Source organism: Berghia stephanieae, chromosome 11, assembly GCF_034508935.2.
Source record: "Berghia stephanieae isolate SIO BIC M18660-M18661 chromosome 11, UCSD_Bste_1.3, whole genome shotgun sequence".
Taxonomy (NCBI): domain Eukaryota; kingdom Metazoa; phylum Mollusca; class Gastropoda; order Nudibranchia; family Aeolidiidae; genus Berghia; species Berghia stephanieae.
In genome coordinates this window covers 43,789,612-43,814,656 of record NC_088370.1, presented here as the reverse complement: position 1 = coordinate 43,814,656, position 25,045 = coordinate 43,789,612, and the positions used below count along the sequence as shown (strand labels likewise).

The 25,045-nt window shown below is 38.8% G+C and overlaps 1 protein-coding gene across 5 annotated transcripts in view; it reads left to right on the top strand.

The window, feature by feature from the left end:
* Positions 1-25,045, top strand: part of LOC144957181 (E3 ubiquitin-protein ligase UBR5-like) — a 104,878-nt gene that overhangs the window by 9,195 nt on the left and 70,638 nt on the right. For all 5 annotated transcript variants that reach the window (XM_078888219.1, XM_078888222.1, XM_078888220.1 and 2 more), the window contains exons 7-15: positions 4,198-4,429; positions 8,113-8,321; positions 10,498-10,620; positions 13,102-13,212; positions 15,252-15,409; positions 18,852-19,103; positions 21,142-21,317; positions 21,952-22,070; positions 23,769-23,885. In XM_078888219.1, coding sequence (XP_078744345.1) covers positions 4,198-4,429; positions 8,113-8,321; positions 10,498-10,620; positions 13,102-13,212; positions 15,252-15,409; positions 18,852-19,103; positions 21,142-21,317; positions 21,952-22,070; positions 23,769-23,885 — 1,497 coding nt within the window. The remainder of the gene's footprint in view (positions 1-4,197; positions 4,430-8,112; positions 8,322-10,497; positions 10,621-13,101; positions 13,213-15,251; positions 15,410-18,851; positions 19,104-21,141; positions 21,318-21,951; positions 22,071-23,768; positions 23,886-25,045) is intronic.

The window sequence follows — 25,045 nt, the reverse complement described above, 5'->3', positions numbered from 1 at the left end:
AAGATGGCGGCCCACCTTGAAACTTGGTCAAAGGAGGAAATCAGAGCTGTCATACGTTTTTTGAACGCCAAAAGTCTGAATCCTACCGAAATTCATAAAGAACTTCAGAGTGCATATGGTGAGCATGTTATAAGCCGTACACAAGTCTATCACTGGTGTAATTTGTTTGAAGCCGGCCATTCCGACTTGACAGACAGGGAAGGGAGAGGGCGTTCGATAACTGCGACGTCAGAAGACAATGTGAAGCGAGTTGATGAGCTTACTCGTCAAGACAGGAGGTTGAAACTTCATGAAATCGCAAGCAGTCTTGAAATTTCGGAAACTTCTGCCCATAGAATTGTATTTGATGAACTTGGCTACAGAAAAGTCAGCGCAAGATGGGTTCCTAAGCAATTGACAGACAATCATAAAGAACAAAGATTGGACATCTGCAGGGAACTTTTGAGAAGAAGCAAGAGCTCACTCAGGGTTCACTGGCATACTGCCAACGCCGGCGGAGACTTTCTAGGGTACGATGTGACTTTTCTTGACAGCATAGTCACCCACCGGTGATGAGACTTGATTGCACCATTGCACCCCAGAAACAAAGCAAGATTCGATGACATGGAAACATCCATCCTCACCTGTCGCGAAGAAATTCAAAGTCATGCGGTCAGCAAAGAAAATAATGGGAACTGTTTTCTGGGACAGTCGTGGTGTTATTCTGTTCGAAACCTTACAACCTGGAGAAACAATCAATGCTGCCAAACTCTTGACAAGCTTAGGGGGGCCATTCGCAGAAAGCGCCCAGGGCAGTTGACCAACGGGATCATTTTGCAACACGACAATGCTACACCCCACACAGCAGGAGTGACGCAAGGTTGGTTAGAGAAATATGGATGGGAGATTTTGCCACACCCACCACACAGTCCAGAACTCGCATCATCTGATTATCACCCCTTTGGGCCACTGAAACGTGAGCTGGCAGGAAAGTGCTTTGATGTCGATGAAGAGCTTGTTGACCATGTGCGGAAATGGCTACAAAACCTTGACGGAAATTTCTTCCGAGAGGGTATCTATTCCATGGTGCGGCGTTGGCAGAAGTGTGTCGACAGACTTGGCTGTTACGTAGAGAAATGAAGGACGAGTCAAGGTATGAACACGTGCAAGAATTTTGTTGATAGCATAAAAAACGTGGATTTTACAGGCATTTTTCGGTTAATTATGAAAGAGCCCTCGTATGTATACATAAATTCTCAACTTTGTGTTCATACATTTTTATGCATGCCACGTCTGTAAATGAATGTCCATTTTTTTGTATGAATAAAGTATATTAATATTATTATTATTATTGGCTGAAAACCTTGGATTGAGAGAAAAGAAGAAATTGAGAATTAGTTCATCATTTCTATCATCATCATCATCATCATCATCATCATCATCATCATCATCATCATCATCATCATCATCATCATCATCATCTAGTTGGACCAAATGTAAAAGTCAAAATGGGGGGGAAAAGCCTCTGTGTTTGAATAGAATACAACAATATAGGAGGGAGTTGTGTTATCATTTAGATACCAAACACGGACCGTTTTGGGCTCAAACCCCTTCTTCAGCCAACAGCAAAAAACCCAATAAAAATATAAATGCATTACTTTAAAAAAAGACAGTTTGACGATCTGTATTTTTGTTATTGTATTTGAGTTGCCAGACAGGTGATTGACATAAAAATTGCAGGTTTTTTCTATCTATTACTGTTAGGGGAAAATATGAGAAAAGTAGCATAAATATTCGGGGAAAGTGTGGAAAAATTAGCATAAATATTGGAGGAAAATATGATAAAATTAGCATAATATTTGGGGAAAATGTGAGAAAATTAGCATAAATATTGAGGGAAAATATAAGAAAATTAGCATAAATATTGGGGGAAAATATGAAATTGGCAAGTCTGTTCTTCGGTGCAAAATGTTAGATGTGTACTTCGAATCAGAGCTTTACTAAGATGGAAAATTCTTACAATGGAGGATTGCGGTCAATGAATTATTGTTTGAAATGGAAAGGTTGTCAGCTGACTGGTCAATGAATTATTGTTTGAAATGGAAAGGTTGTCAGCTGACTGGTCAATGAATTATTGTTTGAAATGGAAAGGTTGTCAGCTGACTGGTCAATGAATTATTGTTTGAAATGGAAAGGTTGTCAGCTGACTGGTCAATGAATTATTGTTTGAAATGGAAAGGTTGTCAGCTGACTGGTCAATGAATTATTGTTTGAAATGGAAAGGTTGTCAGCTGACTGGTCAATGAATTATTGTTTGAAATGGAAAGGTTGTCAGCTGACTGGTCAATGAATTATTGTTTGAAATGGAAAGGTTGTCAGCTGACTGGTCAATGAATTATTGTTTGAAATGGAAAGGTTGTCAGCTGACTGGTCAATGAATTATTGTTTGAAATGGAAAGGTTGTCAGCTGACTGGTCAATGAATTATTGTTTGAAATGGAAAGGTTGTCAGCTGACTGGTCAATGAATTATTGTTTGAAATGGAAAGGTTGTCAGCTGACTGGTCAATGAATTATTGTTTGAAATGGAAAGGTTGTCAGCTGACTGGTCAATGAATTATTGTTTGAAATGGAAAGGTTGTCAGCTGACTGGTCAATGAATTATTGTTTGAAATGGAAAGGTTGTCAGCTGACTGGTCAATGAATTATTGTTTGAAATGGAAAGGTTGTCAGCTGACTGGTCAATGAATTATTGTTTGAAATGGAAAGGTTGTCAGCTGACTGGTCAATGAATTATTGTTTGAAATGGAAAGGTTGTCAGCTGACTGGTCAATGAATTATTGTTTGAAATGGAAAGGTTGTCAGCTGACTGGTCAATGAATTATTGTTTGAAATGGAAAGGTTGTCAGCTGACTGGTCAATGAATTATTGTTTGAAATGGAAAGGTTGTCAGCTGACTGGTCAATGAATTATTGTTTGAAATGGAAAGGTTGTCAGCTGACTGGTCAATGAATTATTGTTTGAAATGGAAAGGTTGTCAGCTGACTGGTCAATGAATTATTGTTTGAAATGGAAAGGTTGTCAGCTGACTGGTCAATGAATTATTGTTTGAAATGGAAAGGTTGTCAGCTGACTGGTCAATGAATTATTGTTTGAAATGGAAAGGTTGTCAGCTGACTGGTCAATGAATTATTGTTTGAAATGGAAAGGTTGTCAGCTGACTGGGGTTTTCTCATTTCATTTGTGAGAGTGTAGCAAATGACAACGATGTGTAAATGTGTGTGAAGCAATGCCAGTCAAAGCAGAAATGAAATACAGCGTGTCCCAACTGGGATCAAACCTGAGCCTTCCAGTGAATGTCATTGGAGTTGTTAGCTCACGATGTCCAACTGTCCCAATCCTGCTGACTGTTAGGACAAATTGGTAGAATGACGGACTTTTGGCTCCAATGTCATGAGCATCTCAAAGTCATTCAAACTGATTCAAAATGCCCATTCATGTCAGACTACAGACTTTTGGCTCCAATGTCATGAGCATCTCAAAGTCATTCAAACTGATTCAAAATGCCCATTCATGTCAGACTACAGATTTTTGGCTCCAATGTCATGAGCATCTCAAAGTCATTCAAACTGATTCAAAATGCCCATTCATGTCAGACTACAGATTTTTGGCTCCAATGTCATGAGCATCTCAAAGTCATTCAAACTGATTCAAAATGCCCATTCATGTCAGACTACAGATTTTTTGGCTCCAATGTCATGAGCATCTCAAAGTCATTCAAACTGATTCAAAATGCCCATTCATGTCAGACTACAGATTTTGAGCGTTTTGAAGTGTTATTTAATCCTTGTTGAGAGTGAATTGTTGATTTTTAAAATTAACTACAGCAACTGTATAATTTTTATCTCCTAAAAACTACGAATTTTTACATTTTCAAGTTGGCAGGTCTGCCAAACCAGGACTCCCCATTTGGCAACCTGAGGAAATTTTTATGTATGTGGAAATGACTGTTGCCTGTCTGAGGATTATACTTTATTGTTTTGACTACAAACAAGAAGACAAATCTCTCAATGCCATACTGTAGTAAAAATGAGTCTCAATCATAAAAAATTGTCCTCCTTTTCACTTTTTGTCACCATCAATTGTTGTAAGCTTGATCTGAGAAAATTCTTTGATATTCTTTCACAAAAAAATTTTCTTTTTCTTTTTTTTCACCTCAGAATCTTGATGTAAACATGGCGGTGAATAACCTCTTGAGTCGAGATGACGAAGGCGAAGGCGATGACGACGACAGCCAGGACTCGTACGTGCCAGACGATCTCATTTCCTTGTTGGATTCCGGTGTTCATGAACATCCGTCTGTCATCATCGACGCTGATGTCATGTTTGGCGAGGACGTGTTTGGCTACTCTTCCCTTAGAAATAGGGGATCTGGTACCAGGTCTAGACTGGGTAGGCAACACACATACACTTCTCAATCTTTACACACTTTACAATCTTTACACACTTTACAATCTTTCTCAATCGATACTAGCGGGTGGTTGGATGGGAGCATCACCCTTGAATCATATACCTATGATGTTCGCATGGGTGTACGATCCGATAGTGATGTCGTTGGATGGGAGCATCACCCTTGAATCATATACCTATGATGTTCGCATGGGTGTACGATCCGATAGTGATGTCGTTTCTTCTTCTCTTTACTAGCCTATCCTGCTTCTTTGGTTTGTGATTGTATTTTTGACAGGGGATATTTTTTTTCTCTGTAAATCTTCTGCCTGTTTGTTCTTGGTTATTTATAATTTAGCTTATGATATCTTTAGGTTATGATTTTGATTTACATTTGTACTATTTTTGTTAGATTGCTTGTTTTTTTGTTTCAGCGGTCTCTCATATAACCTCCATTGTGTTGGAAGAGACCTAAAGCAACAAACAAACAAACAAATCAATCGATACTAAAACAGATTGTTGCTCTCTTATTCCAAGACGCCATTGTTATGGATTGTCAGTTCTAGTTTCCATTTGTAATGTCACGTTGTCCCCAAGTGTAGATTATTGTCATTCTTAGTGTGTGTTCATTTGAAAACTAGACTTGAAAGTTGGAGAGAAAAGAAAAATTCACACACAGACCTGACTACTGTTATGAAAAATTTGTAGAATGACGACATTTTAGCTCCAGTTTCACAACTTGATGAGCATCTCAAAGTCATGAAAACTTGTTGAAAATGAACGTTGTGGCCAGGGTACATGAAATGTTATGGAATCCTCGTCGGGTTAAATTGTTGATTTTGAAAGTTAACTAAAACGACTGCAATTATTATCTCTGTCATACACATAGGACAAGATGCATAGCCTTGCAGGTGTTGCACAAAATTGTTTGGATGCGTAGAAAGTGACACCAAGCCGCTAGAAACTGTGGATTGTAAAAAGTAATAACAAAAATGAATAAAACAGCTTAGAAAAAGAACAAAATACCCAACATGGAATGTTTCGGCTCAAAACCCTTTTTCGGTTAAACCCAAACACAATAAAGACACGAGTACATGACTTAAAAACCAGATGGAATGGTAGAAACATTCAGCACATCCTTTCTGTAGTGATAAGATCTTGGAATGGAAAAAGAAAAAAAAAACCTTCTAAGATCCCCTGACTGACCTATTTTAGGCCATATTGTTAGTTCAAGATCAAAGTCAAAGCACCATTTTCTTTTTCATTTTTATTTTGGCCTTTTTCACCTTGTTGATTAATAAAATGAAATCCCCCCTCCCCTCTCCCCTTCCCCGTAACTGACTTCTTTTCCTTTTGATCTCAGTTTGATGGGGAAAGGTTTCATTCTCAATGCCTTTCCCTCCCCGTGCTATTTTTTAAATTATAATTTATTTTTGGAATGAAAGATTAAATTGCTGTTTATATAAGTCATGCTATTTGGTAATAAGATGGATTTCCACTTCAATCCTATCGTGTCTGTCATCATCCCATTTCCACTTCAATCTTATCGTGTCTGTCATCAGCCCATTTCCACTTCAATCCTATCGTGTCTGTCATCAGCCCATTTCCACTTCAATCCTGTCGTGTCTGTCATCAACCCATTTCCACTTCAATCCTAGAGTGTCTGTCATCAGCCCATTTCCACTTCAATCCTATTGTGTCTGTCATCAGCCCATTTCCACTTCAATCCTATCGTGTCTGTCATCAGCCCATTTCCACTTCAATCCTGTCGTGTCTGTCATCAACCCATTTCCACTTCAATCCTAGAGTGTCTGTCATCAGCCCATTTCCACTTCAATCCTATCGTGTCTGTCATCAGCCCATTTCCACTTCAATCCTATCGTGTCTGTCATCAGCCCATTTCCACTTCAATCCTAGAGTGTCTGTCATCAGCCCATTTCCACTTCAATCCTATCGTGTCTGTCATCAGCCCATTTCCACTTCAATCCTATCGTGTCTGTCATCAGCCCTAGATCAACTAGTCTGTACACATTTGAGTTTGAGTGGATCCATTTAGAGTCAGATTCTATGCTTAGGTCTGATTGTGTTCGACTTTTCACAAAGGTCACTGGCTATGGCTTCTATTCACTCTATCCGTTTTCTAATTTGCTTTCTGTCTGTGGAATGAAAATATTTTGTTTTCTATTGGCCCTGGTTGGAATCCTTGGCTGGGAGGGAAACAGTCAAATGTATAGTTAAGTTTTGGCAGATGATAATGATATTATATGTTCCCTCTGTTATGTACTGTTTTGTTTTGAATATACTATATTGGTTTTTAAGCTTTTTTAAGTGTATTTCTCTTAGTGGGATCCTGTGCTTGTGTCTGGATGAGACTATTTTTTGGGTGATTTCAAACTGAGTACACTGATAGTGTGCTCTTGGAATCTACATCTGTTCCATAATTGAACAATTCTTCTTTATTGTACTTTTTCTTGTGTGCTTTCAATTGCAAATCTAGATTTTTTCCTAACCCATTTTCTTCCATTTTACCAGCACTGTAAAACCCTTTAAAACAAACAAATAACTCTGAATGAATCAGTCCTCTATGGTCTGTAGTTTCCCACAAATTCGGAATCCAAATAACATCTTTTCTGCTTCCCTTTTTCTGTCCTTGGTAGACCTTGAATTGTCTGTGGCACCCTTAAGCTTTTTTCTGTCATTGGTAGGCCTTGAATTGTCTGTGGCACCCTTAAGCTTTTTTCTGTCCTTGGTAGGCCTTGAATTGTCTGTGGCACCCTTAAGCTTTTTTCTGTCATTGGTAGCCCTTGAATTGTCTATGGCACCCTCAAGCTTTTTTCTGTCTTTGGTAGGCCTTGAATTGTCTGTGGCACCCTTAAGCTTTTTTCTGTCATTGGCAGACCTTGAATTGTCTGTGGCACCCTATAGCTTTTGTCTGTCATTGGTAGACCTTGAATTGTCTGTGGCACCCTATAGCTTTTGTCTCTCATTGGTAGACCTTGAATTGTCTGTGGCACCCTATAGCTTTTTTTTCTGTCATTGGTAGGTCTTGAATTGTCTGTGGCACCCTATAGCTTTTGTCTGTCATTGGTAGGTCTTGAATTGTCTGTGGCACCCTATAGCTTTTTTTCTGTCATTGGTAGGTCTTGAATTGTCTGTGGCACCCTATAGCTTTTGTCTGTCTTGGTAGGTCTTGAATTGTCTGTGGCACCCTATAGCTTTTTTTTCTGTCATTGATAGACCTTGAATTGTCTGTGGCACCCTATAGCTTTTGTCTGTCATTGGTAGACCTTGAATTGTCTGTGGCACCCTATAGCTTTTGTCTGTCATTGGTAGGTCTTGAATTGTCTGTGGCACCCTATAGCTTTTTTTTCTGTCATTGGTAGACCTTGAATTGTCTGTGGCACCCTATAGCTTTTGTCTGTCATTGGTAGGCCTTGAATTGTCTGTGGCACCCTATAGCTTTTTTTTCTGTCATTGGTAGACCTTGAATTGTCTGTGGCACCCTATAGCTTTTGTCTGTCATTGGTAGGCCTTGAATTGTCTGTGGCACCCTTAAGCTTTTCAAACCAGACAGATTAGATTGTATTTGTGGTGGATTTCCATTTTAAATGTTTGATGGTTTATCTGTGAGAGCGTCATCCCCCAAAACTCTAACAATAAAGAAGAAGTGCTTTTGACTCTGTCAGGTGACCGAGAACGGGAGCTGGACAGAGATCGAGACTCCATATTCCGAATCCAACAAAGACGCCGTCTGGAGACATCACTACGTGACGACACCCTGAAGATGGAGAGGGACAAAGCAGAATCGGCATCTTCTGACAGCAGCAAGAAGGGAAACCAGCCGGCCCCGAGTCCCATCACCATTGGAGAAGAGTTGAGGTTTTGGGTAGAAAAGGTGAGTCATCTGTTGATCCTGGTTGGGGTTCCTGACCTCCCACAGTGGGCAGGGAGGCTCTTGCTGTCTTCTATCCCCTTATATCTGTTTTCCAACATGCTTTCTGTCTTTGTCTTGGAATAAAATAACTTGGTTTTGCCCTGGCCCTGGCTTGGAGGGAAACAGTCAAATGCATAGTTATTGTTTTGGGAGATGATATATTTTTCCTTGTAAATCATCTCTCTGTTAGTATTGTTATATTTGTTATTTTGAATGTATAATGTAAGCATTTGAGTGTATTTCTCTATGTTGGGTCTTGTGCTTGTGTCCGGATGAGACTTTTAGGTGATCTCAAACTAAGTACATTGATGGTATGCTCTTGGAATCTACATCTGATCCTATTTGTTCCCCGTTCCACTTTTCTTACTTTCTCTTGGATGCTTTAATTGTAATTCTAGAAGTTTTTACTATCCCATTTTCTTCCTTTTTACTGGTGCTGATATGACCTATATGTTTTGCAAGTGCCGTAAAACCCTTAAAAACAAACGAACATTCATTGATCGTTCATTCCTTTGTTTGTTCTTGTTGTTTTTAGAAAATTTGTCCTCATTGCTGTAGAATTAAACGAAAAGCACCAATTGCTTGCTTCCCTTTGCAATCATGGTTACTGCTTAGTTACGCTGGTGGAAGCATCAATTGGCTTAATTGTAACTTTTCACCAAGAGGCTTTTAACATCAGAGGGGGTTGGCTTTCCCCTAAGCCAAGTCGTTTTGTTGTTATTGATCTCATGGTGAGTCATATGTGTCAGTGCATTACATCATCAGTCGGAAGGTGAACATTTTGGATTTGCATAATTTTGCATTTTTCTCCTCAGAGAATTTTAATCTTTATTTGAAGTAAATTGCGTGGTTTTCATGAAGTTATGTTCAGGTGTATGGGAACGTCTCCCATAGCGGGCAGGGAGGTACACACTGTGTCTTCTATCCCCTTATATCTGTTTTCCAACATGGTTTCTGTCTTTGTCTTGGAATGAGATTACTTGGTTTTGTCCTGGTCCTGGCCAGATGCCCTGGCTGAGAGGAAAACAGTCGAATGTATAGTTAGTTTTGGGAGATGATATTTTTTTCATTGTAAATCATCTCTCTGTTATGCACTGTACTGTGTTATGCCTTCTTTATATTATATATTATGATTTGTAAAACATTTGAGTGTGTTCCTCTTAGCGGGGACCTGTGCTTGTGTCTGGATGAGACTTTTAGGTAATCTCAAACTAAGTACTTTGATAGAGTGCTTTTGGAATCTACGTCTGTTTCCTATTTGAACCAATTCCCCTTTGTCTTCCCTTTTATTGGATGCTTTATTGTAATTCTAGAACTTTTTACTATCCCATTTTCTTCCTTTTTACTGGCGCTGATATGACCTTATGTGTTGCAAGCGCCGTAAAACTCTTAAAAAACAAAAACAAATATGGGAACGGTATCCAGAAAGTTTTCTCAAATTTCATACTTCTTCAACTTGACTAGCTGTAAAACAATATTAAGAAGTGAAATTAAGCGTTGATATTTCTTTAAGATTTACAAAAAAGGTTGATTTAATCATTTATGACAAGAACTCATTTTTGATAAAACTAAACTTGGCAATATCTCAGTTCAAACCTTTTCACCATCCGATTAATTGTGTCATTCACTGTAACAATTAGTAGGTTGTACTTGCAAGTAGGGTTGAATTGTATTCTCACTAAAGTCTTGAATACACCAAGCATTTTTTTACTTCTTTCAAAGCACATTTTTGTCTTTAATTTGGTCATATCTTGATTTGATGGCATTTTAGGTATGAAAAATAAATTGGGTGCAAATTTTATTTCTTTTTTTTGTTAAACCTCTTTTTAAAATAATATTGAGGTCATAAAATGAAACATGCTACAAGTTTGCCAATTTTCTGTATATTTACAGAATTTGTTTGTTATAAACACTCAGTGTAATTTCCAATCACCTGCTAGATGGAATAAAAGTAAGTGCTCAGAAAGGGGTCAGTCATAAAATTTCAGTAAACTTTTGCTTCCTAAATTGACAACCCTGCTTATATTGAGAACACAAAAGACATTTGACTCCTCGAGCATCAAATCTGCTGACCATTTTTATTCTTTGTAAACAAAAAGAAAAAAAAAATGATACTAAAATGTAACTTTTATTCCAGGACTCCGAGGTGCCTCAATTCAGCCACATTGAAGCGATGTATTCTGACCTGGTGGCTGTGGGGCGGGATGGGAAGCTGTACAGCTGGAAATGGACAGACCCCGATCCATACAGACATCCCGATGTAAGTGGATGGCCTAGAATTAAGTGTTCATTCAGAGTCATTCGGTCCGTGGAGCCGGAGATTATCCCCGTTTCTATAGTGTTAAACGGACAATGGCAATTGCTTGCTATCCTTTGGATAGGACACTAGCCAGCTACCCATTCACTGCTGGGTGGACAGGGAGGGGGGGGGGGGGCAGAAATTTAAAAAATCTCGATTGATCTCATTCCCTTTGATTGTGAAGCGAGTGCTCTACCAACTGAGCTATTGGGACCAGAATAAAGTGATAGATACTAAAAGTTGCCAGAAGCTGTGGGCTGTATAAAGTTGATGAAGAAAGAAAAATTAATGTCACAGCTTGGAAAAAGAACTAAATACCAAACATGGAACGTTTTCAGCTCAAATCCTGTTTTCAGTAAAAATCGTGAACACATCAGTTGAAATCCAGGAGAGATGGTAGAGAAATATTTGGCATGTCTTGTTCACAAGTAACAGGTTTGTGAAATGATATAGATCTAGATAGTTGGACATACAACTAACAGGTTTGTGAAATGATATAGATCTAGATAGCTGGACATACAAGTAACAGGTTTGTGAAATGATATAGATCTAGATAGCTGGACATACAAGTAACAGGTTTGTGAAATGATATAGATCTAGATAGCTGGACATACAACTAACAGGTTTGTGAAATGATATAGATCTAGATTGCTGGACATACAACTAACAGGTTTGTGAAATGATATAGATCTAGATAGCTGGACATACAAGTAACAGGTTTGTGAAATGATATAGATCTAGATAGTTGGACATACAACTAACAGGTTTGTGAAATGATATAGATCTAGATAGCTGGACATACAAGTAACAGGTTTGTGAAATGATATAGATCTAGATAGCTGGACATACAACTAACAGGTTTGTGAAATGATATAGATCTAGATAGCTGGACATACAAGTAACAGTTTGTGAAATGATATAGATCTAGATTGCTGGACATACAAGTAACAGGTTTGTGAAATGATATAGATCTAGATAGCTGGACATACAAGTAACAGGTTTGAAATGATATAGATCTAGATAGCTGGACATACAAGTAACAGGTTTGTGAATGATATAGATCTAGATTGCTGACATACAAGTAACAGTTGTGAAATGATATAGATCTAGATAGCTGGACATACAAGTAACAGGTTTGTGAAATGATATAGATCTAGATTGCTGGACATACAAGTAACAGGTTTGTGAATGATATAGATCTAGATTGCGGGACATACAAGTAACAGGTTTGTGAAATGATATAGATCTAGATTGCTGGACATACAAGTAACAGGTTTGTGAAATGATATAGATCTAGATAGCTGACATACAAGTAACGGGTTTGTGAAATGACATAGATCTAGATAGCTGGACATACAAGTAACAGGTTTGTGAAATGATATAGATCTAGATTGCTGGACATACAAGTAACAGGTTTGGAAATGATAGATCTAGATAGCTGACATACAATAACAGTTTGTGAAATGATATAGATCTAGATAGCTGGACATACAAGTAACAGGTTTGTGAAATGATATAGATCTAGATAGCTGGACATACAAGTAACAGGTTTGTGAAATGATATAGATCTAGATTGCTGGACATACAAGTAACAGGTTTGTGAATGATATAGATCTAGATTGCTGGACATACAACTAACAGTTTGTGAAATGATATAGATCTAGATAGCTGACATACAAGTAACAGTTTGTGAAATGAATAGATCTAGATAGCTGGACATACAAGTAACAGGTTTGTGAAATGATATAGATCTAGATAGCTGGACATACAAGTAACAGGTTTGTGAAATGATATAGATCTAATTGCTGACATACAAGTAACAGGTTTGTGAAATGATATAGATCTAGATTGCTGGACATAAGAGTAACAGGTTTGTGAAATGATATAGATCTAGATTGCTGGACATACAAGTAACAGGTTTGTGAAATGATATAGATCTAGATAGCTGGACATACAACTAACAGGTTTGTGAAATGATATAGATCTAGATAGCTGGACATACAAGTAACAGGTTTGTGAAATGATATAGATCTAGATTGCTGGACATACAAGTAACAGGTTTGTGAAATGATATAGATCTAGATAGTTGGACACTTGTGCGGTTTATGTGGTCTTCTGGTGTGACACTCGCTTCTGGATTGGAAGCTCCTAGGTTCGAGCCTCGCTCGGCGCATTGTTGAATCCTTGGAAAAAGCTTTTTACTCACATTCTCTCACTGAACTCGGGTGTAAAATGAATACTTGGCCGTTAACAGCGTTGTCTCTGTACGAAAAAAATTTGTACTATTGTCCAACAGGCGTCATGTCATGTTTTATATATTCATTTTAGTTGTCGTTATTTTAGTGTTCACTGTTTAGGATAGGATACAGTTAAATGGTACAATCAGTTACAAATGCATGTCCTCTATAATTTGACATCCAAGTCATTTCCATCCATACCCAGACTCCCAGCATCCATCACCCAAAGGCCACAGCCCTCGGACTACAGCAGGAGAAAATATCACTGCTGTCTGCCTGTGGCATTCGGGCATCGGTCCTTACAGAATCAGGAAAGGTAACCAGTCTCCACTCATTCTCACAACTGTCACAAACACGAACACCCATACAATTGGTTCATTTACAGATTTGTCACAAAAACGAACACCCATACAATTGGTTCATTTACAGATTTGTCACAAACACGAACACCCATACAATTGGTTCATTTACAGATTTGTCATAAACACGAACACCCATACAATTGGTTCATTTACAGATTTGTCACAAACATGAACACCCATACAATTGGTTCATTTACAGATTTGTCTTCAAGATCTCTGTAGAAATTCTACCTTTTTTTACTTGCACAGATATTTTGAATTCAAGAAATTAAAAAGTGCCTACTCATTGACCCAATCAATTTTATATTCCTTTTTTACCGGACATATAGAAACTATAACCCATTCCATACAGGATAAGTTGCCTGTTGTGTACCCTTTGTCATTCAAACTATCCGTCACTATTTATGTCAATCATTATGGCCCGTTTGATCACTGACTGCAGTAAACTTTACATAATTTGATTTCAAGATGAGGCGAGACCACATGGCTCCACCGTTGATATCACAACTAAAATATTTGTCCCCTGATGAGCAGAGAGGTCACTCAGGGCTGCCAAGTTCAGAAAGTCATAATGAGGGAGATATTGGGCCAGAATGAGGGATGGAATGTAGAGTGAAAGGAAGTCAGAAAGTGTCTTTTCTTTTCTGCTGCTGCTGTTGCCAGATTTGCCTTCAGTACGTTGGGCTTCCTCCTTTTCAGTTTGACATTTCAGCCTCAAAGAATTTGTTCCGAGTCTCCCACTGTTCACACACCCATATTGCCACCAGATGCAATTGTCTAGAGTTATGGTCAGTAGAAATCAAAGGCTCCTCTGATAAAAAGTACACGTTTAAAACTAAAACTCTCATCTGAAATGTGAAATGCAGGACATGAGGCAGCGTTGCAGGACAGCAGGACTGTCCGGTATGATTTGGGTGGGACACCTGGCAGCCCTGGTCACAGTTGCTATATCTTCTATCTCCCTATATCTATGGTCCCTTTCCTGGCAGCCCTGGTCACATTTGCTATATCTTCTATCTCCCTATATCTATGGTCCCTTTCCTGGCAGCCCTGGTCACTTTTGCTATATCTTCTATCTCCCTATATCTATGGTCCCTTTCCCTGTTGCTCTCGGACTTTGTTCTAGATTGATGTGGCTCGGTTTCTTCCCAGTCCTAGCAGGGATCCTTAGCTGAGAGGGAAGCAGTCTCTGTTATTTGAGTGTATTATTCATAGTGGGATCTTTTGATTGTGCCTGGATGAGGCTTTTTTGTGATATCAAAATGGACACATGGATAGAATTGGCGTGGAATCCTTTGTCTCTATTTGAACCAATCTAATCTAATCCGTCTTTCTTCTTATCTAGTGCTTTTAACTTTAAATCTGCAACTTTTCCCCTATCACTTCCTTATTTACTGGTGCTGAAATGACTGACAAGTGTTGCATGTGCAGCAAGACCCATTAAAACGACAAAAAGATCAAGGAAAAAACCCAAGCATACCACTGATATAATTCAAGTCAAAGTGATACAAAGCTGCTAGAGGCTGTGGACTGGAGAAATTAATAAACAACCATGAATATAACAACTTCTTAAAAGAGAAATATTCCAAAACACAGAACGTTTCAGACTCAAAACCTTTCTTCAGTCAACAACAAAAAATAATATTTGGTACTGAATATTTCTCTGAGGACGATCTGTTTTTAAAAAAATAATATATTTGTCTTTAATATTTTTTGTTGCTGGCTGAAGAAGGGTTTTGTGTCTGAAACGTTCTGTGTTGGGTATTTTGTTCTTTTTTGAAGCTGTTATATTCATTTTAAAAAAATGACTTTTGACATTGCTATAAGCCTGCCTTGCCTTATTGATACAAATGCCTAACTGGGTACCAGAAACAGACTGACACACTCGAAGTAGCACACACACATTCACTGTAAGCGTCCATAGAGACAGTGCAGTCATATTCATTCATTCATTCATTCATTCATAAGCCTACCTTCATTTTTTGTATTCCAGATTGCTACCTGGCTAGACGAATCCCTGGCTGCTGTGTCTCCCAAGTTAGAGCACTCTGCCCAACAATTCAACGAGTTTCAGTCAGACAAAGTTGTCTCCCTTCACACCTGTAATCTTTACACGTGTGCAAGGTTGGAGAGTGGGGCCCTCTACTGGTGGTAAGGATCAATGGATTTAGGAAGGGCCAGTAGTATCATAATTAAAACAAGAAATGAAGTGAGTAGGAAAGTGCCAGAAGGCAAGAGAGAATAAAATGTCGCAGCGGCTCGTGCCCGCGACCTTACAGGTACGACAACTCTTCCTGACCAGAGAGATTGTGACATTATCGTTTGAGCTATCCGCAACCCCCAAAAAAGTCGCGTCAAACCTTAGTCTAACTAGAGCCTCTCTCCCCGACTTCTTGAGGTCACAGGTTCAACACACACAAACGCCGCAAAGTTAATTGGCAAGCATTTAAGCTTAATAGCCAATATTCTCAATAATTGAACCTTTTTCTCTCTGCAAATATGTTGAGTGTTTATTAATTTTTACAATGGAGAAGCTGAGGTTAGTCATATTTTATTTCTGATGTCTGTGTTGATAAATTGTCCTGTGACATCATTTACTCACTCATTCCTAGAGATTTTTGCTACTTATCAAAATTGGAAAAAATGTATTAAAAATGAGCATGTACCTAGATAGTTTTATTCGACTACCATTGACAATTAAAAATGAAAAACATTAGCTCTGATGTACGCCTATGATTTGTCTCAGAAAAATGTAATAAATAGGCATGGGATAAAAGTAACCCCGGGTAAATATATATACATATGAGCCAAAGTCCAAAGGTGCCAATTTTTTGTCTCAAAATAAAAGTGACATAATAGTCCATTCATGTTTCTATATGTGTAGCAAAAACCCCGTACTTCATGAATCAAAGGCCCTTTAGATAACTTTAAGGTCTAACGCAGCATAATATCGTCAACAATACCTATAGGTTGCTGGTGTCACCTGTGACCGGTGACACCAAAATGAGACAAAAAAATCAATAACCAAATTATTTTTGTTGAGTATCAAACTTTATTTAGTAAGTTATAGACAAAAAGACACAATCAACAACAATCATAGTACAATAATAATACCAACTATTGGAGAAAATGTTGCTTTTTGGTGTCATCGGTCACAAGCAACATAGAATGTAAATATATTATTTCATAAAAATGTTTGTGCATTAACAACAACAACAATATTGCATATGCTTAATACCAGCAATGTTCAGAAACTTTTGGAATAAAATGTTGGGAAATAATGTGACCAAAGCATATCTTATTTAGCGACATTGTGTCACTTGTGACATTAGACCGATGACACCATTACTTATGTCACAAGCAACACCAAATTGAAATTTCGACAATAAGTCATTAATTTCAGTCAAACCAGTGTAATAACCACAGTTAAATATGGAATTTAATAATATTTCAGAAACCAAAGACTTCAAAAATAGAAATATACATGAAAATTAGAGCATCTGAATGTGACTTGTGACATAAGACCGGTGACACCATTACTTATGTCACAAGCAACACCAAATCACACTTTCCGTCCATAATATATCATTATTTTCAGTCAAAAAAGCACAATAACCTACTCTAAAATGAAATTCGATAATATTTTAAGAAACTAAATACTTTCAAATTGGAAATATGCTTAGATATTAGTAATACCATTGTTGCTATTACTTTGGTCAAAATCGGCACTAGAACGCAATTTTGCCTCAATAAATCAAGAATAGCAACTGAACACATGTAATATAGCCTGTTAAAATGTAATTCAATGACATTTCAAGCTTTGAAGAACATGAAAACAGAAATACATTAGAAACTTCAAACTTAAGTGTCACCTGTGACATTTTAACCAATGACACCAATGGTCACAAAAAGTACCAGATGTCAAACAAACACTAGATAAATATCAGCCATGGTAATGAATTCATGTAACCAGACGATGACATCACTCTACTGCTCAAATCTGCTAGTTTGTAGTAATTTAGTGTGTTAATAGTAAATCAAATCAAATTTCTTGACAACCCTTCTTTTATCTGGATTCGTCAAAAGCTTGAGTTTTGTCTTTTTCTTGATTGATACAACCATGAAACATAAAAAAAATTAGAATTACAAGGAAATAATTAATTGTGTCAAAATCAGTCTTATGTGAGATGTCATAATATCATATTTGTAAATAGAATAACAGCTGAAAACATAATTTTTTGGTGGCACTTTGTAATATCCAATATCAAGTGTTGCTTGTGACAATGTAAAATAACGATGACACCAAAGTTCAACTTACCTTTTCTGCCTGGAGCCACGCTGGAAAGGCAAATGAAAGTGCTGCACTTCAAAGACTGGTAAGAAGGGTGGATCAAAATTGCGAATCGCCATTTAACGAAACAAACTTCCACGTGTTCGCGCATGTCGTGTTGCTTGTGACAAATGACACCAAAACAAATAAACCTCAGTATCGGCAAAACGGTATACATTTACTCCAAGATTTGAATTCAGATAGTAAATCTATCCTTTTTTGTCATAATAAAACATTTTATAAACATTAAACATGAGCTTTAAAGTTTCGTGTCGAGTCTTAGTATTGTGCTGTGTTTGATGACACCAAAGGTCACAAGCAACACCAACTTTTTAAGAACTCTATATGAAACTTATTCAGATATGTAATAGACTGCAATTGCGTTTAAAAGTAAATTTTGACTTTATACTATTAGTCAAATATCAATCAAGGGGGTAAACCATCACATTTAATTTCTACATGATTTCTAAAAAGGTGATGCGTTGACCTCGTTTTAAGCACATGCCAAACAGCATTCAAATTTCACTTTCAAGTTGTTTATTTCATATTCTGTTGAACAGAGTATGTTGAGAGTATGTTTTTTTAGTGTATCGTTGTCTTGAAGGTACTGCCCCTTCCTACCTTTCAGAACTAATTGAAAGATATTCAAAACCCCGCCGCTTACGTTCGGCCAGTGATTCCACAAAACTAGTTGTCCCTCGAATTCGGAAAAATGCTGGAATGAGATCCTTTTCTCATTTCGGACCCTCTATTTGGAACGCCTTACCGCAGAGCATTCGTGAAAAAGAATCTTTGTCTATTTTTAAACGTTCGCTTAAAACATATTTGTTTCGATTTTAGTAGATGGTATGAGAAGCAAGATAGGTTTGGTTTGTGTTGTGTGTTGTGTTGTGTGTGTGTATGTGTGTGTGTGTGTGTGTGTGTGTGTGCTTGTGTGTGTGAATGAGTATGTTTCAGCCAAAGTAATTTGTAATTTAAGCGCTTAGAGTCTGGTGTCTCGGAGTTATAGCGCTATATAAGTTTTCAGCATTATTTTATTATTATTATTTGAGCTATCTAATTTTATCTCTTCTTCATATTATCAATTGATTACAAGCATTAACCCAATGAAAACAGCCCATAATTAAGTAAAAATCAAATTTTCTTAACACTGGTATCAGGCGGGCACCTTTTGACCTTGGCTCATATATAGTCAGTGTTAGGGTTGAGTGAGTTAAGGGACAAAGCTATTTTTGAAAAATCATTTTTCATTGCTTTCCCCAGGGGTGTCATGCCATTTTCTCAAAGAAAGAAACTCCTGGAGAGAACTCGGAGCAAGAAGAGGAAGACAAAAGAGTCCAACCTGCCGTTCTACATCGTGACGGGTCTGACCGTCTGTCTACGCAGTTCTCCACTCTATAACGTTGGGGCCGTAGGGTTTACTGTTATCAACGGAGTGCCCAAAGTCGGCCAGTTGATGGAGGCGGCCTGGTCCCTAAGTGATACGTGTCGATTTCGCATCAAAACTCCTGGAAGGTGAGTCGGGCCATAGGGCCCATGGAGTTTTATTTCTTTTTCTCTATAGGGAATGAGATTAACGGAAGAGTAGCGTCCCTTGATTGGACGTCGCCCATAGTCTGTGACGTCACCGGTGGAAAAGTTATTAGAGAGAGAACGTCATGTTGGTTGTGTGCATGCGTCTCATCCTCGCTCATTGTGCGCATGCGTCTCTCGTCCTCGCCGAGTGACGTCCAATCAAGGGACGCTACTCTTCCGCTAATCTCATTCCCTATAGTAATTGGACTGTGTCAAATAAACTGAGCTTTAAAAATGTTGGAACGTTTACATAGCACACTATCTGCTAGATTTGCCTGTGTTAAGAAAAAGACTCTATGTCTACATATTACAAGCACACATCCAGCCTTTTCCCTTAAGACTGCAGAAATGAGCTCAATGGGATTTACAAATGCTTTCTATCTCATGGATAGGACACAAGTCTCCCTTAAAATACTTTCTGTCAGACCCAGCAAACCCAGCTAGCTTCCAGTGGGTGGACAGAAGGGTCAGATATTTTTAAAAACTGGACAACACCTCGAACCATTACCAATCCCTTTGATTGAGAGGCGAGTGCTCTACCCACTGAACCATGGGAGATGCCCTGAACTAGAGGGCTTTCAAGACAACTCTCATTCGTCGTCAATCTTTCCGGCCATCTCCATCAGACAATGGAACGCCATTGAGTAGCCAGGGGTCAGTCTAATGTTAAAATCTAAGAATTGACAACCCTGGCTAGTGTTGTGATGATATTTCCACCCCTGATTGGGATGGTTGGGGAAATTGACAATGGATGATGACTGGGGGAAATTGACCATGGATGATGACTGGGGGAAATTGACCATGGATGATGACTGGGGGAAATTGACCATGGATGATGCCTGGGGAAATTGACCATGGATGATGGCTGGGGGAAATTGACCATGGATGATGACTGGGGGAAATTGACCACGGATGATGACTGTGGGAAATTGACCATGGATGATGGCTGGGGGAAATTGACCATGGATGATGGCTGTGGAAATTGACAATGGATGATGACTGGGGAAATTGACCATGGATGATGGCTGGGGAAATTGACAATGGATGATGACTGGGGAAATTGACCATGGATGATGGCTGGGGAAATTGACAATGGATGATGACTGGGGAAATTGACAATGGATGATGACTGGGGAAATTGACAATGGATGATGACTGGGGGAAATTGACAATGGATGATGGCTGGGGAAATTGACAATGGATGATGGCTGGGGAAATTGACCATGGATGATGGCTGGGGAAATTGACCATGGATGATGGCTGGGGAAATTGACCATGGATGATGGCTGGGGAAATTGACCATGGATGATGGCTGGGGAAATTGACCATGGATGAGAGTTATCTTGAAAATCGTCGTCTGGTTCATGGAACTGTAATTTATCCAGGTTTTCTGTAGCACTAGACAATAACATTTGATTGCTATCCTTTGGATAGCAATTACCACTAGAACTAACACTTCACAATTCTGTTATTGCCCATACAAATCTGCCCATTCCACTCATTAAATCAGTTTATACATATTATTTTGGAAGCCATTTTTTTGGGTGTTATTTGGATGAAATATAGAGGTTTTATGTTATAATTCATGAGGAAGTAGGGAGAAGGCACCGATGTAAGGTAAAAATCTGAATAAGTGTATGTGGAACAGTGCCAGACAAAGCAAGAAAGAAAAAAACATCCCAAAATATCCTCTTCAACTGGGTATCGAAGCTCAGACCTTCTGATTACTGGTCAGACGTGCTAACATTACACCAAAGAAAAGGTTCCCATGATAGTTGGAATAATTTTAATTCCTATATTTTTCACAAGGGTATGCGAAGAAATGTTTGCTTTTGTCACATGTGAAGAAATAGGAATTAAAATTGTCCCAACTCTCAGGGAACCTCTGTGGATATTGTGAGTAATATACTAAAATGCATAGCATGAATTGATGTACTCATCCTTCCTTGATGTCCCCCTCAATCCCACCCATCCTCAGTGACTTGAAAACAGACCCAAAGGCAGAGTCCAGCGGCAACAGTAACAGTAGTAGTGGTGGGGGTGGTGGGGCCAGCAGCAAGAGTAGTGAAGTGAAGACAGACATGCCGCCCCCGTCCCCTGCCTCATCTGTGTGTAGTGATCACAGTGGAGCCTCTCTTTCTACCAGCTCACTCAGTATGTGTAGATTTTATTATTATTACTGTTATCATCTTCATTGTTGTCACCGTCATGTCATCATTGTTGTCATCATTACTATCGTCTGCATCATCATCACCATCATCATCATCGTCAATTTCTCAGCTTCCATTTTCTTGCATTCTCATCAAATCTCAAGGAATTTCATGACTTGTATCTTTTGTTCAAATGGTAGAATCTGTTCATTATTTCCTCTCATGTTAAGGCGTGATGTAGGGTTGGATAACCCAGATCATTAATGGATGGAATTCCATCCGGATTGCAGATGATGATGGATGTCTTTGGATTGTGGATTCTACACATCGACACCCTTGATGTCCATTTGATGTCATCTGGTCTTTCCTGTATGGTTTGATGTCCAGGCCTTTTGGTGGACACGAGGGAAACTGATGGATTTCTTGTTATATGCTCATTCTCTCTCTTTTTTTTTTTCTCACTTTCTTTCTCTCTCTTTCTTTCTCTTCTCTCTCTCTCTCTATCACTCCATCACTCTCTCTGTTTCTCTCTCTCTCTCTCTCTCTCTCTCTCTCTCTCTCTCTCTCTCTCTCTCTCCCCCCCCCCCCCTTTCCCATTCAATCTATCATCGTTCATTCCTTCCACCATGCCTAACCAGAACGCAAGAAAGGTCCAGTGACCCCAGTGAAGGATGACGACAAGGAGGAGAGATGGTCCTTGAAGCACGTCGTCTTTGTGGAGGATACCAAAACTGTACAGCTGGGCCGAGTCCTTAAGGTAGGCACAGATATCGGGTCGAGTCCTTCACGGATATCGGGTTCTTCCACTTCTGCTTAGGCAGAGCTGCCAACTTGAAAAATGTTTTAATTTGTAATTTGTCGGGAGATAAAAATAACATTGGCTATAATTAACTTCATTATAAATCAACAATTGACACTAATCAAATGGTTAAAAAGAACACGTCAACACCCTTTAGATTAAATACTCTATCATCAACTTTCATTTTTGATAAGTTTTGATGACTTAAGAAATGCCAGAGACGTTCATAATTGGAGCCGAAATGTTATATTTTACGAGTTTTTCGTAATGTTATGCAGGCCTGTAGTTGTCAATTCTACCAAGTTTCCACTGCCGTTATACAACCTTTGGGGAGACAAGTTGATATTTTGTCCACACTTTATTGTTGTTGACATTTTATAAACCTGTTTTTTTTTTTTCAATTTCTCCAGTGTTAGACTTTCAGTTGTTGGAATTGGTTTTCATTATTGAACTCGCAGAAAACGGTGAAAATGAAATGTTTTTTAACAAATATTCAAAATAACTAAGATTGCTGTCTTTTGTGTAATATATAAATAAAGAAATAAAATAAATATGAACGTTTAAATAGCACATTTCCACAAAGGTCACCCCAGCGAGGCCATTCCAGTGTAATGGACAAATTTTACATTGGTTGTCAATGGCAGGCCTAGTTCTAGTATTGATTGGCATTTTGTATTTCAGGTGGACGGTAATGACACATTTTACATTGGTTGCCAATGGCAGGCCTAGTTCTGGTATTGGCATGATGTATTTCAGGTGGACGGTAATGACACATTTTACATTGGTTGCCAATGGCAGGCCGAGTTGTAGTATTGGCATTTTGTAGTTCAGGTGGACGGTAATGACACATTTTACATTGGTTGCCAATGGCAGGCCTAGTTCTATTATTGACATTTTGTATTTCAGGTGGACGGTAATGACACATTTTACATTGGTTGCCAATGGCAGGCCGAGTTGTAGTATTGGCATTTTGTAGTTCAGGTGGACGGTAATGACACATTTTACATTGGTTGCCAATGGCAGGCCGAGTTGTAGTATTGGCATTTTGTAGTTCAGGTGGACGGTAATGACACATTTTACATTGGTTGCCAATGGCAGGCCTAGTTCTATTATTGACATTTTGTATTTCAGGTGGACGGTAATGACACATTTTACATTGGTTGCCAATGGCAGGCCGAGTTGTAGTATTGGCATTTTGTAGTTCAGGTGGACGGTAATGACACATTTTACATTGGTTGCCAATGGCAGGCCTAGTTCTATTATTGACATTTTGTATTTCAAGTGGACGGTAATGACACATTTTACATTGGTTGCCAATGGCAGGCCGAGTTGTAGTATTGGCATTTTGTATTTCAGGTGGACGGTAATGACACATTTTACATTGGTTGCCAATGGCAGGCCTAGTTCTATTATTGACATTTTGTATTTCAGGTGGACGGTAATGACACATTTTACATTGGTTGCCAATGGCAGGCCTAGTTGTAGTATTGGCATTTTGTATTTCAGGTGGACGGTAATGACACATTTTACATTGGTTGCCAATGGCAGGCCTAGTTCTATTATTGGCATTTTGTATTTCAGGTGGACGGTAATGACACATTTTACATTGGTTGCCAATGGCAGGCCGAGTTGTAGTATTGGCATTTTGTATTTCAGGTGGACGGTAACTGTGCAGCTGTCAAGTTTGGCAATATTGACTTCTGCTTCTTTGAGAAAGAATTGGCTTCCATCATTTTACAGGACTGCCGTCTGCTGCGGAAAGATGAGTTACAGGTAAGTTTCTGTGGTCCCATTTCCATCTTTTCTTGTACAGAGGGAAATAACTCTGCTCTCTCATCATTTGTGTGCCAGTGCAGTTGGCTGAGCACTGGCTTCAAACACAAAGGGGTGGAGTTCGATTCCCACCATTTACACCAAATTTTGCTTCAGCTTGAGATTTTTTGAAATGCGCAATATCCATTAATGTGCTCAAAGTGCTTTACAAGGGATCCCGACCGATAGCAACTCTCAACATGTAGGATGAGACATGACACCGGTAAAGGCGATATTACAATATTTTTATCGGCAGAGACAAAGCTGCTACTGTCAAGTCATTTTATTTGTTTTCCACTTTAATCTGTTCATTGTTGTGCTGACAAAGGGTTTGTACCCGAAACGTCCATTGTCTGTATTGTTCCCATCCGAAGCCTCTCCATTTTCACTCTTTCATTTGTATTGTCAAGTTCTCATGTTATACCTGAGTGAGGTGAGAGAATTTGAGGATAGAGCCTTTTTCAAGGACTCAACCTTGCACTGACCACAGCGGGACTCGAACTTGGGAGCCAAGGGTCTGAAGGCAAGTGTCATATCACAAGCCAATCAAGACCACACTGTGACCCATCATGACACAAGTGTACAATGTCTGTAGGGTGGATTGTACAGTGATGTGTATGTCAAGAGTTTGTGTATGTGTAGATGTGTACGAGTGTATGTGTGTGGGCGTGTTAGTGTGTATGCTAGTTTATATAGTCTGAGTGATTGTTAAGCACCATAGAGCACTTGTCAGTGGATGAATGGGCGCTATATAAGAATACTGGGTGGGGATCCTGACCTCCCATAGCGGGCAGGGAGGTACATACTGTGTCTTCTATCCCCTTATATCTTATCCAACAAGCTTTCTGTCTTTGTCTTGGAATGAGATTACTTGGTTTTTTCCGGGCCCTCGTCGGAGTCCTGGCTGAGAGGGAAACAGTCAAATGCATAGTTATTGTTTTGGGAGATGATATTTTTTTCCTTGTAAATCATCTCTCTGTTATGTATTATTATATTGGTTATTTTTAATGTATAATGTAAGCATTTGAGTGTATTCCTCTTTGTTGGATTTTGTGCTTGTGTCCGGATGAGACTTATAGGTGATCTCAATCTAAGTACATTTGTGGTGTGCTCTTGGAATC